Source organism: Callorhinchus milii, unplaced genomic scaffold (genome assembly GCF_018977255.1).
Source record: "Callorhinchus milii isolate IMCB2004 unplaced genomic scaffold, IMCB_Cmil_1.0 Scaffold2, whole genome shotgun sequence".
In the NCBI taxonomy this organism is placed as follows: Eukaryota; Metazoa; Chordata; class Chondrichthyes; order Chimaeriformes; family Callorhinchidae; genus Callorhinchus; species Callorhinchus milii.
In genome coordinates, this window is record NW_024704743.1 from 118,582,104 (window position 1) to 118,607,199 (window position 25,096).

Consider the following 25,096-nt stretch of genomic DNA (forward strand, 5'->3'; position numbering starts at 1 on the left):
AAAGGAACATTGTTCTAAATCTTGCAGATGAAACATTTAACCAGTCACTAGGGGCAAGGAGTCATCCCACTCAACTCCTGTTAACCCTGCAAGGCAAAGCCCTAAAAGGTAGGGTGGTCCTAGCTGGACGAGCAATGGGAAAGCTTGAAAGACAGCGATATCAATGGCAATCTATGGTTAGATTCCAGCATTTACCCCAACGTACACTCTGGGATCCCCAAACCTTGACTCTTCTTGCCAACTTGCGCCTAATATTTTCAGGAATTAGGTAAGCAGGATGCATCCCTAGAGGGAGAATGTTCATTATATTCCAACAATTTATCTCTGGAATTTCCATGTGTAGGTGGGATGCCTGGAATTCTCAGTTTGGTTTGGACACGTCGTGGAGTCCCATAGCTCAGTAGTTTGAGCGCTCGCCTCACAAGGGAGAGATATGGGTTTGATTCCCGACAGGGCAAAACTTTGGGCAAGTTTCCTTATTCCACACGCCTGATAATAATCCTTCAAGAAAAAATAATAATAAATTGATCACTTGAATTCACGGCTGTTTTGGGGACACTGCTGTGCAGAATTGGCTGCCGCATTTCGCCCACAAAATATAGTCAATTCACCTTACAGTGAAGCGCTTTGAGACGGATAGAAGATGTGATAAGGCGCTGTATCAAATGTAAGGATTATTATACTCTTACGTATGGGTTTCCGCAAGTGTCAGACACCCAGCTGAACCCCCAAAAAAAAGAGATCCCGTTTATGCATGTTCATTAAAGATCCCATGGCACTATCTGAAATGAAAAGGGAGCTTTTCTTGGTATCTTTGCTAACAATCCCATTAATTAAAATCAGTCATGATTGTTTGTGGGACACCACTGTGCACAAATTGGCTGCCACGTTTGCTTAACAAAGTATACAGTCGCTACACTCCATGGTAAAATTCTATGAAGCTTTTTTTGAGACATCCTATCATTGACGGTTAAATAATCAGAATCAAGTTGGATATTATATCTAGGGCATTTTAAAAAAAGTGGGATTAAAATGTAGGTTTGCTTTTGGAGAATCAAAGGAGGACTCTTAACAGGATAACGTGGTCTGGTACAAGGTGAAACGCTGTAATAAATGATGTAGTTTAGGTTTGGTAACAACAATAATCAATATAATCTATCAGCTTTTAGTGCAAACTGTGCTTAAATGCACTTCAGTAAGTGTTGTAATTTGTCTTCCAACTTGTACTGTCATCATAATACATTGTGCATAGTTAAAAATAGCACTTCCACTCTACTGTTTAAAAGGTAAGTATTAATCAAACAAACTTAAAGCTTGGTCATCAAAAGGGGAAAACAATGACAATAGGTTTTAAAATGGAAAAAGAATTGGGAAAAAATATTGTTGAAGCAGTGTTGATTTTTTCTGATATTTATTTTCAGAAATCTAATAAGAAAAATAATGCTTGTATTTGATATAGCGTCTTTCATGTCAGGATGGCGGCTCAAAGCGCTTCACAGGATATCCTGCAAAGTGTAGTGACTGTGTATTTTTTAGGTGAACACGGCAGTCAATTTTCACAGAGATGTTCCACACGCAGCCATAAAATGCAAGTCTAATTTTACAATAATAATAATCCTTGCATTTGATATAGCGCTTTTCACGTCTTATAAACGTCTCAAAGCACTTCTCAGAAGACTGTAATGCAAGTTGACTGCATATTTGTGGACGAAACACGGCAGCCAATTGTGCACAGCAGTGTCCCACAAACAGTCATGGAAAGAATGATCAATTTTTTTAATATAATAATAATCCTTGCATTTGATATATCGCCTTATCATGTCTATGAGGCGTCTCAAAGGGCTTCACAGAATATACTGGACAGTGAATTGCCCGGGTATTTTGTGAGCGAAATGCGACAGTCAATTGCGCACAGCAGTGCAGGAAATCCTTGGAGTGTCCCATAAACAGTCGTGGATTGAATGACCAAATTATTATTAGTCGTTTTTTTTAAGGCATTTAAAAGGGATTTTAAGTTTAAGTTTTTTAACACCCAGTCACTTCACGTTACAGTATATACTGTATAGCGTTTTGATACATTCTCCCAGCGTGAAAAGACGCTGTTTCAATATTTATTATATTGAATAAATATATTAATATTTATTATTAGTCTCATCGGCATATTAGTAAATTAAAATATAAAACATTGCGCTAATAATAATAATTATTATGTTAATAAAAATAATGATTTATTGGTCAAAGCATTTCAGAAGCATCAAAACATGGAACATGTGTCTCTGAGCACTGTACAGGAGATCGTAGGGTAAGGTCACTCAATGCCTGTAAATTGAGTGAGCAAACCCTTTGTTGCGGGTTTTATAATGTAAAAAGATTGGGCAATTGCAAGTCAATTGGAAGTGATGAGGGACTGAGCCATGTTGATAGTAATATTCCTTGCATTTGATACATTGCCTATCACATTATTGAATTGTCTCAACAGGATTTTGCTGTGAAGTGTATTGACTGTGTATTTGCAGGCGAACACAGCAGCCAAATTGCGCACAGCAATGTCGTACAAACAGCCACAGAGTGACTGACCAATTTTATTTGGGGAGAAAGCGGGGAGGGAATTGTTAACCAGAAGAAACATCAGGGAGAAAGTCCCTTTTCTTTTCGAACAACGCCATGGGATCTTTAACGTCCCTCCCGAACAGGCGAATAAATGAAATATAAAAAGAAGCATGAATCACATTAGAAGCATACACACACACACAGATCGGAAAATAAGTAGATGGATACCTGCACCCCTGATATAAGTGCACAAGTAACCAAGCATATCAGCAGGGGCTCAGCTTATTAGTGCTATTTTCCTTCTCAGTTCAAGCACATCCCGATGCTATTATAGTTGAAGCCAATTAATTCAAAGCTTTAACGGCTCTGGCTACCAGTGTAACCGAGTGGGTCAAAGGCCTCCTGTTACTTTCACGTGTTTCCCTATTGCTTTCCTTGCCACTGACAAAGTAATTCTCGTGGATAAGCTTACAGCATAGTTTGACACGCACTTGGAAAACATTTTAAGATTTTATTTCAGTGGGAAAAGTCACCCGGCGCATAACTTATCAACACAACTGGGGAAATGGATTACGGATACATACTTCCAAGTGTATTTTTTTTAATAACAACAGGATCTTCTTCACGCAGAGGGTGGTGAGAATGTAGAACTCATTGCCGGAAGCTGTGATCGAACCAAATCACATCAATGTGTTTAAGAGAAAACATGATAGATACATGAAGGAGAGGAGAATAGGGGGATCGTGTGGAGTATAAACATCAGGATTGGTTGGGCCAAATTGCCTATTTTATTTACGTAACGTCCTGTGTTTAACTATATCCTCGCAAGCGAGAGGACCCAGGTTCGATTCCTGGGCAGAGCAAAACATTAGGCAAGTTTCCTCATTCCGCAACCCTCTGTTTACCTAATAGTACGTTAGGAACCCAGCTGTTAGTCAATTGGTGGATCATTTTCCGGAAAGTAATAATTCTGGCCTCACCTGATATAGCGTGTAGTCCTGGTCACTAAAACAATAAGCTTATCCATGTACATGCCAGGCAGCACAAAGAGGAGCAAATATATCAAACTGAAACAACAACTTGGATTTATATAGTGCCCTCCACGCCGGACGGCATCTCAGAGGGCTTCACAGTGACGGATCCCAGGACCAGCGGGAGGGGGAGGGAGGTGATCAAAGGCGCGGTCAAAAAGAAAGGTCTTCAGCAGAGACCTGAAAATAGGAAGAGAGGGGGCGAGGTGAAGGGAGTGAAGAAGGGAGTTCCAGAGCTTGGGGCATAGTGGCTGAAGGCACGGCCACTGAGGGTGGAACAGAGGACTCGGAGGAGGCCAGACCCAGAGGAATGAAGGCAACGGGTCCTATTTTGAGGAGAGAGGTCAGAGAGGTAGGGAGGTGCAGAGGAGTGGAGGGATTTGAAGACAAGGATGAGGATCTTGAAGTCAATCCTCTCTGGGACAGGCAGCCAGTGCAGTCTGGCAAGGACTGGGGTGATCGGGGAGCAGAGTTTGGTGCGGGTGAGAATGTGGGTGGCAGAGTTTTGAATGATCTGAATTTTATGGATGGTAGTGGATGGGAGACCGGCGAGGAGGGCGTTAGAATAGTCCAGCCGAGAGGTGACAAAGGCATGGACCAGGGTTTTGGTGGCTTTTGGGGTGAGGCATTGGCAGAGATGTGCGATATGTCGGAGGTGGAAGAAAGCGGTGCTGGTGAGGGACCGGATGTGGGGGAAGAAGGATAGTCGTGGGTCAAATCTGACGCCGAGGTTGCATACGTGTTCAGAGAGTTTTAGGGGGAGGTCCGGGAGATTTTAGACGTTTCCGAGAGCCAAAGAGTATGGCTTCCATCTTGTCAATGTTCAGCTGCAGGAAATTCACGCTCATCCAGCCCCTGAGATCTGACAGGCAGGCTGACAGAACATCAGGGGACTGGGGATGGAAACGTAGAGTTGGGTGTCATCCACATACTGTGGAAGTGTACCCCATGTCTGCGGATGATATCCCCAAGAGGGAGCATGTAGATCAGAAAGAGGAGGGGGCCAAGGATGGATCCTTGGGGTACCCCACAGGTGACCGGGTGAGAGCGGGAGAAGCCATTTGTGCAGATGTACTGCTGGCGGTTTGTGAGATAGGCGTCGAACCAGGCGAGTTCGGTCCCACTGAGGTGGATGACGGAGGAAAGGCAGTGAAGGAGGGTGGCGTGATCGACTGTATCGAACACCATATACTTTCAGATACACAGGTAAGGCGCATACATAGATGAGGGAGAAGGGAATAAAGGGTATATGGGAGGGGAATAGGATTGGTGAGGGGTGGAATATAAACATCAGCACGGACTAATTGGGCTGAATGGGCTTTTTCAGTGCTGCATCACTCAACACAACTCTGCAAGATACACCAAGGCACCAAAACATCACAGAAGATGTCCAGGTTCGCGAAACATGCATTTAACGCAGAAACCAGGAAGTATTTCTTTACCAAATAATAGTAATCATTTCATTTGATACAGCACTTATCACATCATAGAGACATTGTAATGTGCTTCACAGAATATATTGTATAGTGGATTGACTATTTTTCCCAGCCAATTGCGCACAGCAGTGTTCCACAAACAGTTGTGGACTGAGTGACCAAATTATTATTAAAAACAATTCAAGGGATTATTACCCCTGGAAAACATTCCAATTGACTACCAACCAGGTTCCTATTTATTGCTAGCGCTTTTGGACATCCTCCTGACGTGAAAGGCGCTCTACAAATGTAATTTTGTTGTTGTAAAGAGTCGTGTGGAGTAAGAAAACTTGCCTAAAATTTTGCTTTGCCCGGGAGTCAAACCCGGCTCCTCTTGTTTGCGAGGCAAATGCTCTCCACCACCAAAGGCTTTAACAGGTTACTTGGAAGAATGTGGAGATGGCCAGGCCAGTGGACTCTTAAGAAAAAGCAGAGGGCAGAGATCAAATGAGTTTGACGGATCTGAAGCTCTATTGAGATTTTCAATTTTAATTCTTGACCATCCTTCCAATGAGACAATAAACCGAGGCCCTCTCTGCTATTCAGTTGGATGCTAAAGATCCGGTGGCACTATTTGAAAAGAGAAGTTTCTTCTCGTGTCCTGGCCAGCAATCCTCCAAATAAAATTGGTCGTTAACTTCACAGCTGTTTGTGGGGCATTGCTGTACCAAATGTGCAGCGTATTCACCCACAAAACAGTCACTGAACTTTACAATATATCCTGTGAAGTCCTTTGGGGCAGCCTCCTGGCATGAAAAGCGCTAAACCAAATAATAATAATGGCATTCCCACAAGTACGAAGCAGCAGTTTCCTGACTCACACGATTTAATGGGGGTTTAAAAAAAAAAGCCATACGCGAGTGAACGCTTAATTAACGAGATGGTCTCCAAGAAAGAAAACAGTGGACACACACACAAAAAAAGCATGTTAAAATCACAATAATTTATTGTTAAGATCCAGTGATGTACAGATTTAAATAGCAATGGAATACCCAGTGGAGGAGGTTGGCACAGAACCTACAAGTGGTTGGCTATTATAGCTACTGTAATACTGTTTATGCTTTGCCACTCTGCGCATACTGTGATCGTAGTTGATTGACTGCCTGTTAGCCCCCTCCCCCACTGAGCCCCCGTCCTTACTCTCACCTCCAGCCTCCCACTCCCCCCTCCCTCCAAATACTCCTGAATCAGAAGGGCGTTGTTTTTAAAAGTTACTTGGTTTTGTGTTTTGACATTTAAAAACTGGTTCTCATCAAAAAATAGTCACCACTCTTCTAAACACTACCGTTCCCAGTAAGATAAGAAAGTAAAAGCAAGACATAAGCTAGCAAGTCCATCTATCCTAAAGTTTCGACACTTACTATACAAAAATCGTCATTGTTACCAAAGCCTAAAACACATTTGTACACTGACAATGTTTGACCCATTATTTTTGTTTTTTTCCCCCACTTATTTTTCTTTGTACTAGTTTTCCTTCTGGGAGAGCCCCCAAGTTATAGCTTGTTCACTGGTAAGGGATGTAGAGCGAGCTCAGATTTCTGATGCCCTCATATAATCTTATACTGAGTTAACCAAAGCAGATTTGTGACCCTTGTTGATCGCTTGTTTTTCCTCTCTCTGTTTCTCTCATTTTTCCCCCCACCCCCTCATTTGGTCAAAACCAAAAGTATCACTGTTTTCCGAACAAACGAAAAAAACCACTTTTTTTTATACTTTTATTTCGGTTGCGTTCACGTCAAAGTGAATTCGGGCTTTATTTAAATAAATCAATATATAAAAAATACTGCAAAGTATTGCTATTTTACAAAAAGAGTAATACTCTTAGTTTTGTTGAAGCAGAAAACATTTGAACTCCCATAATAATCCCCAACCCCTCCCACTCCACTTCATTCCCTCCCCCCCACCCCCCTCCAATCTTGTATGCTGCAATGATGATACACAGGAAATCTTACAATATAGCACGTTTCTACAAATTGGATGAACACTTAGATGGAACTTGGCAAGTTTCGTCTCTGATATTCGGCAACTGTTTGACTCTGCACAATTGTGCACAAGGGCAGCTCAATGCTAATCACTGCCTTAGGTTGACCTTCAGTCACACCCATCCCACCCACCCACCGCCTCCTCCTACTCCCTCCCTCCCTCCCACCCCCACCCCTCATGATGACATATTAAAAAAACACCATCTGAGCCAGACTCTGCCCTTGGTTTTGTATGTTTGCGGAGCAGCAGCCACCCAGACATCAGAAGGTTTGTCCCTCTCAAAAGGAATCATGTTGAGATGAAGCATTGGATTTATGTCACGGGATGTTTCAGTGCTGAGGATAACAACATGGCTGCTACTACATGTCAGGCTATTGGAATGCAACCGAATCGCAGACTGGACTCACTGCTGGTAGTTTCCGTATTGGGCCTGGAAAGGAAAGAGAGCAAGTCAGAGCCGTGACTCAGTTAACAGCGATGCAAAAATGACAATCAGTACCAAAATAAGACAGACCAGAGTGCTGATCGCTGCTGTCTCTTTGAACAGCTTTAACAGGCAATCCCATTTTCAGTTATTTTAGCACAGGAGGAGACTACTTCGCCCCACTGTGCCAAAGCCAGCCCGATTGCCTTTTCCCCCATAACTTTCTTTTTTTTAAACAAAATATTGGCATCAGTCTAACTCAGTCGGTAGCACTACTGCCTCTCGAGTCAGAAGGTTGTGGGTTCAAGCCCCCATGTTGGAACACAATATTGTCTAAACTGACACTCAATGCAGTGCTGGAGTGGGTTAGTTTTCAACTGCGGTTTTGATTAAAACACCACCCACCCAGTTTCTACCGATGTCCTGGCCAACAATCCCCAAATAAAATTGGTCGTTCATTTCATGGCTGCGTGCGGGACATTGCTTTGTGCAAATTGGCTGCGTTATTCTCCTACAAAACATGGTCACTACACTTAACAGTATATCCCGTGAAGCGCTTTGAGACCTCCACTCGACAAGAAAGGCATTGTATCATGTACAAGGATTTTTTTAAAATATTCCACCTCCAATTCCCCCCCCTCAAAATTAATCCCCTTTTCTCCTTTGTGTCAATGAGGCACATCGACCTGGAGCACAGAAAACCGAGGATTGTTGAGCTCAGTGGACGCTGATGCCATTGACACAGCTGTCTGACACGAGGTGCATTTCTGCAAAGCTGATTCTTCCAGACTCTCCTCCATCCGGGCAGAGAGCTCCATCTAGTTGCCAAGACCAAGAACTGGGAAGGGCAGGGAGATGTGAATGAATATCAGTCCAAACTTGCAACAGTCTGTGAAGCTGTGTCACGAGAGGACATGGCTTTAACCCGTTGTTCACTCCAGATATCTCTATTCACTGATGCTGAATAGATGATAAATTTGAGCAATTTCCGCCTGGTTTTATCCACTTCACTTGGTTGTCAGCCTCGCTAGGTCGGGAGCACTTTCACCTCTCAAGCCAGAAGGTTGTGGGTTCAAGCCCTATGTCGGAACATGAGCTCATACAGTTAGGCTGACACTTCAATGCACTGCTGGGCATTGCTGCATTGTCGAAGGTGCCGTCCTTCGGATGAGACGCTTAAACGACAGATACTTCAGAGACATCCTCCCAACATGAAAGATACTATTATCAAATGCAAGTATTATTCTTATTTGTGGTAGTAATTCTGTTCTCTGGCAATAGGAACAGAAGGAGGCATTCATTCAGCCACTGAGTCTGTTCCACCAGTTTATTAGATAACAGCAAACCTTTTTCTCATTCTTTCCCACCATACCCCTAATAATAATCCTTGCATTTGATATTGCGCATTTTCACATCTTCTAGATGCCTCAAAGGCGCAACACAGAATATACTGCAAAGTGAATTGACTGTATATTTGTGGGCTAAATGTGGCAGCCATTGCGCACAGCAGTGACCCACAAACAGTCGTGGATTGAAGTGACCAATTTATTATTGTTTTTATCCTAACTTAATGGGGTAACTTACTTACCCCAAAGTATCCCCTCGCTTTTAAAAAATCTCAATTGATTCGGCCTCTACAGCCTTCTCTGTAGAAATCACAAGATTGGTTTGGATAAAATCCCTTTGACATATCTGATCTCATCCCTCCCAAGCACCCATCCGTCCGTTCGTCCTCCCATCACAGCATCAAGCTGCTTTTAATTGAGTCCCATTGCCATGGCCTCAACCTGTTCCAGCCATTAATTAGCCTCAAGGTAAAGAAAAATCCTGGACTATGTTCAGAACTCTGCAGCTCGTGTACTGTCGCGCACCAGGCTTCGGGACCACATTACTCCCACCCTCGCTCGCCTCCACTGGCTCCCATCCCCCAGAGGATCGAATTGAAGATCCTCACCTACAAGGCCATTCATGTCCTGAACTGCCCTTTACAGCTCCAAACCTTATTCTTGTCTCTTGCTGCATTCTAAAGAGTTGTTCTGAGTTTACTTTTTCAGTCCCATTTAAAATTTTAATGCGTCTCGAGGAGATCCCCTCATTGTTAACATCTTATTGTTATTCTCTCCCCTTCCTCCCCAGAACATCTCCCAGTGATGTTGAGACCCTGACTATTGAGACTATAGCTGCCGACCTAGTTACGATCAAAACGCACAATTCAGCCCAGAGCCAAGTGTGCCTGTGATCTCCCTGGCCTTTGCAGTTAGTTTATTAAGACACCCACAACAACAACTTGCATGTATGTAACGCTCTTCAGGCAGGACAATGTCTCGGAGTGCTGATGGGGGGGAGGAGAGAGAGGAGAGATAGGGAGGGTTTTTGGAAAGAAAGGGAAGGGGATAACATCAAGGCAGCGGCCTCCACATTTTAACTTTTGTGACAAAAGACTGCACAGGTTCTGTACCTGGTCATAGCCGTAAGGCCTCTGTTGAGCTTGTGGTGGTCCTGGCTGAGGTGGTCGATATCCTCCATACTGCTGACCTTGACCTTGTGGATAGTTGGGATACTGACTTGGAGCACCTGGTGAAGGACCTGCAATCAGAATGACACTGGCTCAGTCGTCTGGATTCTCGTCTTTGAGTGAGAAGGCCGTGGATTCAAGTTTGGAATGCATATAGTCCACGCTGACGCTCGGAAGAGCGCTGCACTGTTGGAGATGCAACATTAAACCAAGGTCCCATCTGCCTGTGTAGGTGGACATTAAAGATATCGCAGCACAACTCCAAAAGAGAAGAGGAGTTTCTCTCCAGGTGTCCTAGTCAACAATCCCCCAAATAAAAGTGGTCACTCTTTTCACCAAGGCCAAAGGAAATCACTGTCACGTTAGTCAACAAAATACATTAAAATCCCATGAATAGCTTTGAGAGGTGAAAGGTACAATATCAAATTAGTTATAACATAATAATTATAATATTGATTAATTATTAATAATGTCTGGCGAATGTGGCTCAAAATGATTGAACCCAACTGAGGAATGAGATAATTCACTTATAGTATATTCTGTGAAGTGTTTTGAAACGTCTCGAAGACATGATAAGGCGCTATATTAAATGCAAGGATTATTATTTTACTCTTGTGCTCAAGCTGTTTGCTCAGGGATTTAGGGAACTGACTGTGGGCGCAGGGCCCAGTCGACAGGCTTCAATTGTCACTTAAAAGTTTTCGGTTGGTTGAATTTGTCCCGACTTTTCATGGTGCTTGGCTGAAGTAAACCCCAGTATGATTAGCTAAGAATATCTCATTCAAACTTCAAGGCCACCAGTTATAATGTGGTGAGTTCCGATCCATAAACTCCATAGATTCTGCCTTAGAATGTAACAAGGCTGTAGCTTGATGTTTTGATGGGGGACAGAAGGGTGGGTGTGCTGGTGGGATGCAAAGGTTAATAACAATAATAGTAATCCTTGCGTTTGATACAGCGCCTTATCACATCTTCAAGACACCACAAAGCACTTCACAGAATATGCTGTAAAGTGAATTGACTGTATATTTTGCGGGCGAAACAAGATCAGATCGACCAAAGGACCTTCTTCACCCAAACCAATCTTGTCGAAGGACCAAACAAGACAAAGATCCACAGTCCATATGTACTATGAATCACCCTGTATTTGGAATGCACAGAAGATTGGAAACCAGCAGAAATAAACAGCGCGATATTTGTACATCAGCGCTGCAACATAAATGAGGTGATGTACTGCCTCAAGAAGCCTAGACACTACCTTTCCTCTCTTTCTTCCCTGCCTACCACCCCCCACCCCACCATAGAGGCAACAAGCTAATCAGCACCTCTCACAGTAAAAAATACACAGGATGGGATTCCACGTCTGATCATTAACCAGTAGTTCTTACGGGGAGGATATGTAAGTGGTTAGGATAGGATCCGGCAGTGTTTGGGATGCTCCCCCTCCCCACCCCCGACCTCCCTTTCCATCCCCAATTTTTCACAAAGCATCTCAACACTCCTGTTCTAGTCACATATAGAAAGAACAGCTTCTGTGGGTGAGGTACAGAGCGGAGCAGCAACTCTTTCTCACAGACTAGAGGCAACACCTTGAAAGGACAACAGTCACAGTGAAAAACAAGGGTGGGCGGGGGGGGGGGGGGCAGAAAGAGAGAGAGAAGAGAAAAAAAGGAAGAAAAGATGGACGGAAGGAAGGAAAGAAAAAGAGAGACGAGTGAGCAAGAAAGCCCACAGCGCCAGGCAGTCACACAGCCGAGAGATTGGAAGAAACGAAGGAAGAGAGAGAGAGAGAGAGAAAAAAAAACACCTCCTGCGCTATATTTATTTAGCATCTGACAACAGCAGACGTTTTTTTCTTAAAATACAGAAAGTAATCTACAAACCAGTGTGAATCCTTGTCACGATCTGCTGGGCCTAATGAGTACACGTCCTGAGTGGTTGCTTACCATAACCCTGCTGCTGTGCTGGATACCCCTGCTGAGCTGGGTACTGTTGCTGTGGATAACCCTGTTGCTGTGGAGGTCCTTGCTGATACGCATCTTGCTGTTGGCCGTACTGCGCATTACCTGCAGAAGACGTGTGAAGGTTACGTCAACATTTTTCCCCCACGTAAACTGCCGCAGACTTCGGTGGAGAACAGTCAACAAACGAGGGGGAGAAAGTGAAAACGCTCTCTCTTTACCCAAGAGAAACGACGCCTAAACCGAACAAAGGATTTCGGCCAAACAAAAGAAAACCTGCACCGAAGCCATTATTTATTAATTTTTTTTTTCTTTTGCAAGTTTAACTGCAGCATTTTCAGCGTCCCTGCAATAACGAGCATCACACCCATAGTAACAAAACAATCATTAGGACGTAGCTACACTAAATAAAAAGCAAACCAAGACAATAAGGACAGCTACAAAAAGCACAGACTAGCTACACACACACATAAAAATAAATCAGCAAGCTGTTTTCTTGCGGGCACTGCATACCAAATTATTGACCTGACTGAGGTGTGTGTGTGTGTCTGTGTGGGTTAATCTTTAAAGTGTGTTCTATTATGAGCAGCAAAAAAAGGTAGACAGTGATTTAATTTTTTTGCTGTGGTAAAGCGGTGTTTAATATGTTAGAAATGTACAAACTACAGTTGTAAGCATTTGTAAGAAAATTAATTTGGAAGCTTGGATTCTCCTGCAAGTCTGATGACAGCCAGAAACTACTGTTCTATTAAGAGCTTTGCAAAGGTGGAGCACGAAGGCCTCCAACTCGGAAGTAAAGTGTGTGTGTCTGTGTGTAGGTACACGTGTGTGTGTGTGTGTGTATATATAGATACATGTGTGTATGTGTGTGCGTATGTCTGTTTGTGGGTATATGTATGCACGTTAAAGTATGTATGTGTGCGAGGGTATGTGGGTCAAGGTATATTTATGTACGTGTATATATGTGTGGTTATAGGCATGTGTGTGAAGGTATATATATACCTCCTTCGTAGTAATGTTGTGAGGAATCCTCATAAGGCCTATCATAGCCTTGTTCAGGATACGCTGGTTGATGATAACCGTAATCATTATGACCTACATCAATTTGACAAGAAACAGGAGAGAAGTTAATGGCCTGTAGCTGCAACCCTACTTCAAAATACTTCGAAAAGTAAAGTGGAAACAAAAATCCTGCAACCTAAATGTCAGCATTGACTTAATGTAATTTTTAAAAAAAAGTCCAAGACCTGTCTTCGTGAAATTAGAATTAAATATCCTCACGTTAGCAATATCAGGACAGCTACCCGTGGATAACAATTTGCACTCAATACAGGGTCAGGACAGTAGGACATCGAGATGGGAACGAGCAGTTTAAGAAAAGTTAGCAGGAACCTGCAGTCATTCACTTTTTTATATAAAAGCATGGCTTATCAATAAAAATAATAATTCATGCATTTGATACGGAGCATTTTGGACGGGGAGGACGCCTCAAAGTCTACAGAGGATTTTACTGTAAAGTGTCATGACTGACTGTATCTTGTTGGTGAACAAAATCTTGTGAAAATCTGCAATGCATCCAGCAGGTAAAATAAGAGACAAATAAAATTTTATGGGTCTTTCGTATTTTTGGCCATATTGTTGCTCATTAGTGGAGTAGATTCCTGAAATCACAGAACATTTGCTAGAAAGTTCTGTTTCCCGGGACCAGCCACACCAAACTCCAGTGGAGGCAAGAAAAAGGAAGCAATTCCCTTGACATGCGTTCACTTGTTTGTACTGTAGTGTTGTTCAGCAGAATTACTTCTTGTTTGCCTGCGATATATTTTACTTGCCGATTCCATCACCTTTAGCACGAGAAACCTCAGTTTACACAGAAATATCAGGGACTGAAGTAACACTAACTCACTGGTGAGGTCATGCTGATGCCTGTACAGGGAAATGTCCATGTGTAGGTGGGATGTATGAAATTATCAGTCTGGTTAGGATACTCTTAAGCATGGTGATAGCTGATGGGTTTCCACATGTTTTAGACACCTGGCTGACCAAAATAAAATGCCTACAAAATATAGACTATATACACTTTACCATAAATTCTGTGAAGTACTTTGAGATGCACTTTGACATGAAAGGCAAAATATCAAAAGGATTCTTTTACTTCTTCATGTGAGCAAAATCCCTCAGTTGCTTGCTGACTTGTACAGTGAGTTTCCACTGGAAGAATTTAACTATGTTTTAAATCTGAGGGCATTGCCTGAATGTGAATAAATGAAATAATATATGGAGTATCTAAAGTTTGTCTCAGTTACCCATTTACCAGTTAACGCTGAATTGAACACTGAATGTATTCCAGAAAGTGGGGGGGGGGTGGGGAGTGGGTGGAGGCAGCAGAGAAAGAGATTGGTTTTTCACCGAGAGGACCACAGATGTATTATACCCTCTTCGGTATATCGTTTCATTTGAATAAAGATCCTGTCCGTCTTTTTGCCCGCAAGTCTTAAAGGATTTAGGTCCATAGCATAAAGTCTGATTCAGCAAGGCTACGAAATGACTAGTCATGGGAAGGAATGTTGAACAGAGAAAAGTGAGCATGATCTGCATCAAACCATACTTTGCCTGACCTTGGTGAATATTTAATGTTGACAAATGATGCCCTCCCCCCCCAAAAGGCAAAGTACCACAATTTCCCAATATTAATGAGAACAAAATTCACCCAATATATTATATAACATATATATATATATATATATATATAGGTTCCACCCCTGGCTGATGAGATGAGCAAGAAACAAACTTCAACAAAGCGGACTCCAAGGATATACATACAAAACACCAAGGCTGCCTCTCCCACATTTTTTCCCCCTTGTAGAGAGAGACCATGGTCTCCTTTTATCATCTTGGTCTCCTTTCACCATCATTCTCTCCTCTTCTCTCTTCCCCCACCCCTCCCTGGATTTACATACCAACAATGACTCCTCAAAGGAAGAAAACCCTTAGTACAAAGCCACACTCGAACTATACAAGTGGCTTGCTTTTCACACGACGAACAGTTGGCATGTAGGCTTTCACTTGAGTGGGTGGGGAGTGAGCTCAGAGCATCAAATGTAAAACTTATGAAGGAGTTTTTTNAATTGAAAAGGTAATTCAATTCTAAAACAAACCCAAAGAAAAGCAAAATAAATCAAACCAAAATCTAAAGGAGTCCCTTAATTCATTCCCAATTCCACTAATGCACACAACTGAAAGCAATATTGTGGGGTCATATTTCTCCACTTACCTGACTCTCTGCACAACCCTGAATCACAGCTCATTCACTTACCTTATGTATTCACAATAAAGGTCTTTTTTTGTGACAAGTGAGTTGTGCAATTTACGTTCACATTTTGACCAAGAAACCACTCCAGCTGAATTATACTTCAGATTTGGTTCGAAAGGTAATAAGTGTCTGGGGGGCTGATTTAATGAAAATAATGCATCTTGAAATGCAACATCCCCCATGACACCAACATCAGCTAATGGACACTTCAGAACCCTAACTGAAGACATCGAACATTGAATGGCCTTTTCTCATCTAAAGAGGATCACCATTTAGGTAGGGTGGGGAAGGGAAGTATTTTACATTACATTTACATTCCCTGAAGACTGCATTACAAAAAGCAAAGGTTAACCTATCTACCATCTGAGAGGAGATATTCCCATTTGCAGTCCAACCTCTGTGTTAAATCTCTCTTTCACGACCCACCTGCCTACAACGAAGGTCCCCTTAAAGGTATATTTTATAACGAGAAGGAATTAATTCATGACACCCGCCATGGTCTATGAGCCCTAAGTATTTTAAAACCACTCTTTCACTTTTGGGCTTCCTGGCATGAATGAAAGAAAGAAGGGAACTGTGAGCAAACATCCCAGAGGTAGTGTATTATCCATTTACCTCATTAAAATAAATAATATTCCTTGCACATGACATAGTGCCTCATCACCTTGTCAAGAAGTCTCAAAGTGCTTCACAGGATTTACTGTGAAGTGTAGTGATTGTATTTTGTGGGTGAACACAGCAGCCAACCCGTGCACAGCAACGCCCCAGAAACAGCCATGAAGTGAGGGACCAATTTTACAAGGGGAATCCTTGGCTAGGACACCGGGTTAAACCGTCTTCTCTTTTTGAATATTATCATGGGATCTTTCATCCACAAAATATACAGTCAATTCACCTTACAGCATATTCTGTGAAGTGCTTTGGAACGTCTCAAAGATGTGATATGATGCTATATCAAATGCAAGGATTATTATTATGATCTTTAACGCTCACCTTGACAGGCAGAAAGGACCTCAGTTTAACATCTGGTGAAGGATGGCACCTGTGACAGTGCAGCCCACTCCTGCACTGCAATGGACAGTCATCATAGACTATATGGGTTCTAAGTCCTGAAATGGGGTTTGAACCCACAATAGTCTGACTCATTCACTACTGAAAGTAAATGGTGCTCAACAGTTAAGACTGTGGATTGAACAAGTTAACAAATGGTAAATTTCAATGTATCCATAGATCAATCAACTTTGCTCTGCGAATTTTATGCTTTTTAGTTATAGAACCTTTTTAATAACCAATTTGCTTTGACATTTGTTTCTAATAATAGTAACAATTCTTGCATTTGATATAGCGCCTTATTACGTCTTTGAGGCGTCACAAAACGCTTCACAGAATATACTGTAAAATGAATTGACTGTATATTTTGTGGACGAATCGCAGCAGCCAATTGCGCACAAACAGCCATGGATTGAGTGACCAAATTATTATTTTCTTTCAAAAATTTGAAGCGATTATTTCCCACAGAAAAGCGATTCGCCAATCGACTAACAACTAGGTTCCTTCTTACTGCTAGATAAATAGAGGCGTGTGGAGTAAGAAAACTTGTCTAAGGTTTCACCTTGCCTGGGAATCAAACCCAGGTCCTACCAGTTGCAAGGTGAGTCCTCTAACCACTAAGCTACAGAACTTCACCCCCCATCCAGTTTCTCCTCTTCCCTGCCATAGTTTACAAAACAGCTCCACAGGATCTAAAGAGAGGTTTGGATGAAGAAAGCCCTTGATCACATCCTTCCAGATCCCACCTAACCGGTTTACTCATCACAGCACTGAGCTGTTTCTTAAGTGGGTCTATCCTTCTCAAATGTACCCCTCGCTGTCTCCTCAGTTCTCCCATCCATGAGGTCCAGCTCATCCAAATCTTCGCCACCCTCATCCTTACTTGTACCAAACGCCACAAGCCCATTACCCCAATCCTCACCAGGCTCCCGTAGCTCCATGTCTCTGAAAGGATCTATTTCAAAAAGTTCACCCTAACCTACAAATCCCTTCAAACTCTGCGCCTCTCCGACCTGCTCTTACCCCGCTCCTCTCCCTGCCCCCTTCGCTAGGCTAACACAGGCTTGCTGGATGCCCCCTCAACCCCTCCATCTCACTTTCAGTGGCATCAGCCACCAATCTCTGGAACTACTTGCGTCCATCCCTCCTCCTTGCCCTCTCGCTATCTTGAAATCCTACCTTAAGAACTACCTATTCAACTACACTTATGGTCACCTACCCGAACCCCTTCTCCCTTAGCATCTTAATTCTGCCATTATGAAGCACTCCGAGATGCTATCCTGAACAATCAGCGCTATATAAACACAAGTTGTTGTCACTGGTAACCTATTTCAGTCATCATGAAATCCTGTAGCTGAGTGGTAAGAGCACTCACCTCGCAAGCGAGAGGACCTGGGTTTGATTGCCGGTAGGGCGAAATGTTGGGCAAGGTTTCTTACTCTACACACCTCTGTTCGCCTATCTGGAAGTAGGAAGCCGATTGGCGGATCGCTTTTCCGGGGTAATAATCCCTTCAAAAGTAATATAATTTGGCAATTTCAATCCACCACTGTTTGTGGGGCACTGCTGCATTTCCCCCACAAAATATACAGTCAATTCACTTTACAGTATATTTTGTGAAGGGACTTTGAGACGTCTCGAAGACCTGAAAAGGCGCTATATCAAATGTTTATTATTATTATTATTAGTAAGGGCTTCAGTAATCATGTCCAGAGGCAATGCCACCTACACCATTTCCTTTGACATGTGGCATCAGATGGCACTTCCTGCCCACACTGTGATGGCCAGCAGCCAGCCAGTTCCACCGCATGTGTGAGAAGTGAGAGACTGCTACTATTTAAAACAAGCGTTTATTTTCAGCCACCCTAATCAAGAACAACTCGCCTGGCTCGTCAGCAAGACTAGAGGGGCAGACAGCGGTCACTGGGGGCAGGGATTCTTCTCAATCAACCTGCAAGCCAAAGCCCTCAAGGGTGGTCCAATGCAATTACAATTCAATTTGCATTTATGTAGAGCGTCAGAAGAATGTCTCAAAGCTGGTTCCAGGGGTGGGGTGGAGAAGAATCAATAATGTACAGGAAATAATCTATGTCATCCATATCTGGCTGAACAAGTTCAATAAGTATTTTGCACACATCAGACCCAATTGCCAAAGTGCACACTTCTGTGGGTGTCAAGCCCAAGTGAGGATTATGTTAACATTTTTATATGAAAATTATTATTTCCCATCAGTTACAGCAACACTAATCCTTGCATTTGACATAGAAAAAATATACACTATGTAGTGTTCTCTCTATATAGTGTCTATCACGTGAGGAGGACTCCTCAAAACGATCGGCATCGTTGTATGGGCGCTCGGGGGGGGAGGAATAAAGGGAGTGGGATAGAGAGTAAGAGAGAGAGAGAGTTCAGTACACATTATCCAATAAATGGGATTGTCTACGAACAAGAGTAAATCCTACTGTAAATTCTCAGATACAGCCGTGGCTCGAGAGAGAGAGAGAGAGAGAGAGAGAGAGAGAGCGAGAGAGAGAGCTAGAGACACACACAGACACAGACTGCTTGAACAAAAGACTGGCAATCTTGTGGTATCAAGTGCCCCCAAGTGGAGCACATGCAGAATCATTCAAAGAAAACAAAACAGAATGCCAAACTCTTATGTCAGGAGGAAGGGGATAGGTTAACAAAAGCATGAACCGAGGTGGTGATTGGAGTTAACCATGTGGAACAAAGCTCACAGTCCGGACTGGTGGAAAAAGCCTCAAATACAATTTAGACTTGCATAAAAATAATAATCGTTGCATTTGATATAGCCTTTGAGACATATCAAAGCACTTCAGAATATATACTGTAAAGTGCAGTGACTGGATAGTTTGTGGTTGAAACGCAGCAGCCAATTGCACACAGCAGTGTCCCGCAAACAGTCGAGAATTGAATGACTAAATTATTATTAATTTTAAGAGATTATTACTCTGGGAAAAGTGATCTGACAATCGACTAACAACCGGGTTCCTACTTACTGCTCGGTAAACAAAAGCGTGTGGAGTAAGGAAACTTGCCTAAGATTTCGCTATGGCCAAGAATCAAACCCATGTCCTCTTGGTCCTCTAACCACTAAGCTACAGGACTCCACTATACAGAATCTTTCACGCCAGGAAGATGTCTTTACACTGTTGACTTGGCACCCAAGTGGGTGGGTAGAGGAGTTGGGGTGGCAGGGAGGACAGGGGGGAGAAAGAGAACAGACTACCCACATCCTTTTTTGTCACTTCATATGTTCATTTAAATAGACTATCCTTTTAATTCTGATCTTATACTGGTGAAATTAAGTACTCTGAGATGCTATATAAAGTTTCTACTGAATGAACGAAGTAAAACAGCTGCAACAAGATTATAAGGTGGATAAAACAGCAGTTTGTTGCAGTGTTATTTTTTTTAATAATAAGTCGACAGAGATATTGACTGATGGGCTCAGGGCTACTCTGCAATTCTAGGTCGTAATAATTATAACTTCATAATTAAAAAAGCATGTTTATATATTATATAAATATAATATTTATATATTATATAAATATAATATTTATATATTATATAAATATAATATTTATATATTATATAAATATAATATTTACATATTATATAAATATAATATTTATATAATTTTAAAAAAATTAAAACTAATTTTATCTGGGGGATTGTTCTCTTTGACCGTGCCTTCAGCTCCCCTCTCGACTCTCTACCCACTCCTCGCTCCCTCCATTCCCTCCCCTCACCCTGACCATTTCCCTCCTGCTCGGATCCTGACCCAACTGTACAGTGCCTTGGGACGTCCTCCCGACGTGAAAGGCGCTCTATAAATGGAATCTTGTTGTTGTTGTTAAAAACAATGAATTTATTCTTAATTTGTTATTTATGTTTATATATTATGAAATATAGCAACAACCCATAGAGCGCCTTTCATGTCGGGAGGACGTCTCAAAGCGCTGAACACTAGGTGTCAGGGCCCAAGCATAGGGGAGGGATGGTGTAGGGGTGAGGGAAGGCAGAGAGGTGGGAGGGCGACCAAAGGCACAATCGAAAAGAGTCTTGAGACCGGCCTTGAAGGAGGCAAGGGAGGAATCGAGGCAAAGGGGCCATGGGATGGAGTTCCAGAGTGTGGGGGAAGAGAGGCTGAAAGCCCGGCCACCAATTTAAGTGCAAGTTCTTGTTTGAGAGCCTGGGAAGAGTGGCACAGTTAGCTACTACTAATAATCTTTGCTTTTGATATAGCACCTTTTCATGTCTTCGAGACGTCTCAAAGCACTTCACAGAATATGCTGTAAAGTGAATTAATTATATATTTTGTGTGCGAAACACATCAGCCAGTTGCACACAGCAGTGTCCCACAAACAGTCGTGGATTGAGTAACCAAATTATTATTTTTATTTTTTTGAAGGAATTATTAACCCCGGAAAAGCGATTCGTCAATCGACTAACAACCGAGTTCCTACTTTCTGCTAGGTAAACAGAGCCATGTTCAATAAGGAAACTTGCCCAACAGATGCCTGGAAACAGACCACTGCTCAGTTAGGGAAGGGAGTTCTGCAGGAGAAGAAAATTCCCACACAAGACATAGTGAATAGAGGATTGTACGAGACCAGAAATCACAAAATTGGTTTGGATGAAGAAGACCCCTCAACCCAATTGATCTCATCCTCTCAGTACACCCACCTTACCATTTTCCCACCACAGCCTCAAGCTTTTTAAAATGAGTCCAGGGTCCTGGTCTCAACCACCCTTCTTGGCCAATGTGTTCCTGGCATTGATTACCCTCTGAGTCAAGAAAACCTTTTTGGAAAAAAATTGCAGACCTCTCTCCCTGAAAGAGAATGTGCTTTCTGCTTAATTATATTTAACTGGGATCTTAGTCACAACTTTATTCCTGCCTTAAATGGTCTGAAACATCTGGCTGTTGGTGAACTTGGTGCATTTCCTATCCATTAGCCCTCTGAGGACATGAAATTTCATTGCAGTTTGCCATGAATCAATGCATGCACGAATGAATCAAATTAATCAATGAATGCATGCATGAAAAAAAATGCATGAATTATTGCACGAAGGAAGGACAAAAGGAAAAAGGCTGCCAGCAGCCGAGTCTTTTTTATGAATCACTGAAATGGGAAGCCACCGTAGACTGCCTCTGAGCAACACTTTCAGATCATTAAGTACAGTAACTAGGGCGACAGAGCCAAGTACGCGTGTCTGCTTCTAGCACTTAATGGCAATTAACATGGTTCCTGTGTTTTGAAAGAGTGAATCATTTTTACTGTGCACCAGAATATTAATTGGTTCTGAATCTGCCAATTTACTGATAGTGCTTTCGATCCACTGAAAAAAATATTCCCAAGAGAAAAGTCTATTGCTGGATGGCGGAGTGTTGGGTTAGGGCACTATTTGTGATTGGAGTTTGGAGCCAGTCTAGCCAGATGAAGTGAAAGCAAATCTCTTCTCTCCAACTTGTGGAAGAGCAAACAATGATACAAACATACAATATGGTGTGCCTAAGATTGGCTTGGATGAAGAAGACCCTTTGGTCCATCCATCTCATCCTTCAAGAATACCCACCCTAACTCCACGGACCCCCTCCCCATCACAGCATCAAGCTGATTTTTAAATGAGTCCTGTATCCTTGCAACTTGTGCCAGTCATTAGTCCAGCAAGAACAGCCCTATCAATCGACCTTGAAGAAAGACATTCCTGTAGCAATGCTCTTTGTACTCGAAGGAACGCTATTATAATAATTATTAATAGTAATCCTTACATGTGGTAGAACATATTATACTGTAAAGCATATTGACTGTAATGTTTGTAGGTGAACTCGGTTTAACATGTCATCTGAAGGATATGTAGCACACATGACAAAAAAATGCCTTAAGATTCAAAGACAAAGTCACATGGCTCAGATCCGAAACACTGGAAGTGTAATTTTTTCAATGACAAAGAAAGAAAATGGGAAAATCAGCCGTAGAAAGAGAAAGCCCCATGATGAGATTGGCCCAGGAAGACAACAAATGCTAACCATTGCAGTCCTGGAGCAACACTAAGCTTTTCTGTGTGTTTTTTTTAATAAAAAGAACGATGGCTAAAATCCAAATACATTTTTCCATCAAGTCTCTCATTATTCCATGGCTGCCTGCTGCCCTCCAGTACCCAAGTAAGGCATATTCAGGTGTACACCTGGGTTACAAGTGAGGGCAGGAGATTTAACAGCGAACACTTTACAGCCCGATCAGATTCCACCCTCAAAGGATTTCCTACATGTGCATTGTCCACCAGAAGTCATTGAACACTGATGATGCCAAATATCTCTGGCCCCTTCCCTAGCCCTCGAGTCACCGAAACCAATGTTAGGACTCCCTACCACTACCCCAGTTGACATCAGAGACTAAACTCGACTCGTCTATATAACTTGTGCAACAGAAAATGCCGCAGTTATATCCTTTAAGTCCTGGCGGTTGGGAGCACGGGAGGAAAGGAGATCTTCTAACCGTAAGATTCATTAAAAAAATAAATGTACAAACAGGCAACAGCAGGTGCGATACAAATTGAGTGTGTGTGCAAATGCATCAATAAAATATATGTGTTTGAGTACATATGGATATGTATATATTATATGTGTGTATGTGTGGTTATATAAACCAATGTGGTCACATTTGCAAATGTTTTTATTGCCTTAATTTTGCTGCTCTGACAGCCATCAATACTAGCACTGAGCTCTCAGCAAATCGATTTGCCTACAAATGCTTTGCATATCACGTCTTGTCACATCATGCCTGTCACAAGAGAGGACTCCTAACATTGACCCTGGCTAAAGCTGCCACATTAACTTTCCCGAAGAGTTCGTCCGAGGGCAGCTCACATTTCGTTCCACAGCGTAGAAGCAAAAGCCAAGTTATGAGTTAGTTCTATCAGCACCTTAAACATCCTTTCTTTCCACATGAATTCATTTGCAGTGATTGGTTCCCTCGCCAAACAAAAAACAAGCACTCGCTAGCCTAAACAGTGTTTCAGCTGCTAATTTCCTAACAAAATAGTACGCAACAGAAAAAAAAATGTAACCACAGACTGTTAAATTGCTAACTTCGTGTACGAACAGAGTGCAGCAAAAAAAAAAAGAACAAAAGGCTTTATAAGGCATGTATTACCATCAGAATAATACTGCTGGTTCATGCTTTCTGGGGGACCCTGTCCGTGACTGTACTGATCACTGTAGTAATCTTCCTGCCCTGCATATTGTTGTGGAGGACCTAAAAAAGCAACAGTCTCACGTTAAGTGTAGCCTTTGCTGTTTTACACTTAATAGAATAAACAAATACAGACAACTGGCTAATACAAAGACACTTCAGAAACATTTTACTGGGTACTATTTTGTGAATGGTGAGAGAACACAACTGCATCAGAAAACAAATACAAAAAATACCCTAAACATTTCTCGACTTTCATTTAAATTTGTCTATTCCGGGTACCCCCACCCCAATATACACACAAAGACATTTTCATCACTTTGAACATTGCTGCATCAATACTAAAAAGGCACATACAGATTTTGACCAGGCACGTGTGGACCCAAAATAAAATACCAAAAGAAACTTTAAAAAAAAAAAGAAACTAATGTGTGTGCATGAATTATTTGTGTGGATTTATGTGGTTCCAGCAAAAAAAAAGCTTCAACTGTATTAAAAGGAATCACATACAAGGCTGTCCATTTTAAATAAACCTACATAAGCTTTCACTCTGGTAAGCTGTCAAAATCATTTCGAGAAGCCTCAAGTACTGTTGGTTTTAGCTATCCAAGTGCTTGGAGGTCTGAAATGACTCCGTTATCTGAGTGCCAACAATAGAACATACACCGTTGTTAAAAACTGTCAACTGTGTATAGAACCCAGTCCAGAAGAGGAGAAATGTCAACCTTTGCTTCAATGAAACCACCACATCTGAGGAGCTTGCAACCATCCACCAAGCACAAGAGAGACATTAATTGGAAGACTAACTGCATTAACTGCAGTGAGAATGTTCTCGTCAGCAGCCTTGCTTCAGTCTTGCAACCTATTCCCCAAAATAACAGCTTAATAAAAAATAAAAACTGTGCAAGGTAAGTACAAGCTCAAATTCATCTCATTGCATTTGAAGTGGCTACTGGGGGTGGGGGTGGGGGGGGGGGGAGAAAGCAGCAACTTCTTTCAACACAATGGTTCATATCATGGTGAGAATTCTGAACAGCAACTTTCCAATGCAGATTAGAAGAGTGCTGCAAGCTGATGATTTCTTTGCAGATTGGTGAAACATTCCCAATGATACACCCATAAGTGTGCCAAGCTGTCAAAAATCACATTGTTATGATCCCCAACATAGTATTCCCTTAATGGACTCACCTTGCTGCGGTGGCCTATATGGTGGCATCTGTCTTTGCCCAATCATATGATTCCCCTGGCTAACCTGACCCATCATTGCCATGGGAGGCTGGCTTTGATAATGTTGACCTGCTCCTTGTGGCATGTTGTACTGTGATGCTGGTGGCTGTTGATGCATCATGGGACCTGAAAGACATACTTGCTGTTGAGGTGGTCCAGCAAGTTCTGGTGATAACTACAAGTTGCCCGTAAAGAAAACATCTCCGTTTGAAGGACTCCACAAAGCAAAACAAAGAGGCCTCGTGTATCTTCGCCTTCAATTGTTTGGGCTCGGTACACTCCAGGAGCGAAGGAGAGCGAAATTCAAGGGGCATGCATTAACACGCTCAGAATCCAGAAAGTCC

The 25,096-nt window shown here is 42.3% G+C and overlaps 1 protein-coding gene across 4 annotated transcripts in view; it reads right to left on the reverse strand.

Annotated features, from left to right (window-relative positions):
• Positions 1-5,980: 5,980 nt before the first annotated feature.
• The window catches only part of ss18 (SS18 subunit of BAF chromatin remodeling complex), a 40,203-nt gene continuing 21,087 nt past the window's right edge, over positions 5,981-25,096 (reverse strand). Inside the window, exons 6-11 of one of the 4 annotated variants that reach the window (XM_042331801.1) lie at positions 24,714-24,878; positions 23,487-23,588; positions 12,942-13,034; positions 11,925-12,044; positions 9,922-10,049; positions 5,981-7,469 (exon numbers count right to left, since the gene is read on the reverse strand). In XM_042331801.1, the coding sequence (XP_042187735.1) occupies positions 7,443-7,469; positions 9,922-10,049; positions 11,925-12,044; positions 12,942-13,034; positions 23,487-23,588; positions 24,714-24,878 (635 nt within the window). In that variant the 3' untranslated portion in view covers positions 5,981-7,442. The remainder of the gene's footprint in view (positions 7,470-9,921; positions 10,050-11,924; positions 12,045-12,941; positions 13,035-23,486; positions 23,589-24,713; positions 24,879-25,096) is intronic. The other 3 variants (XM_042331803.1, XM_042331802.1, XM_042331804.1) reach the window with 3 other exon arrangements.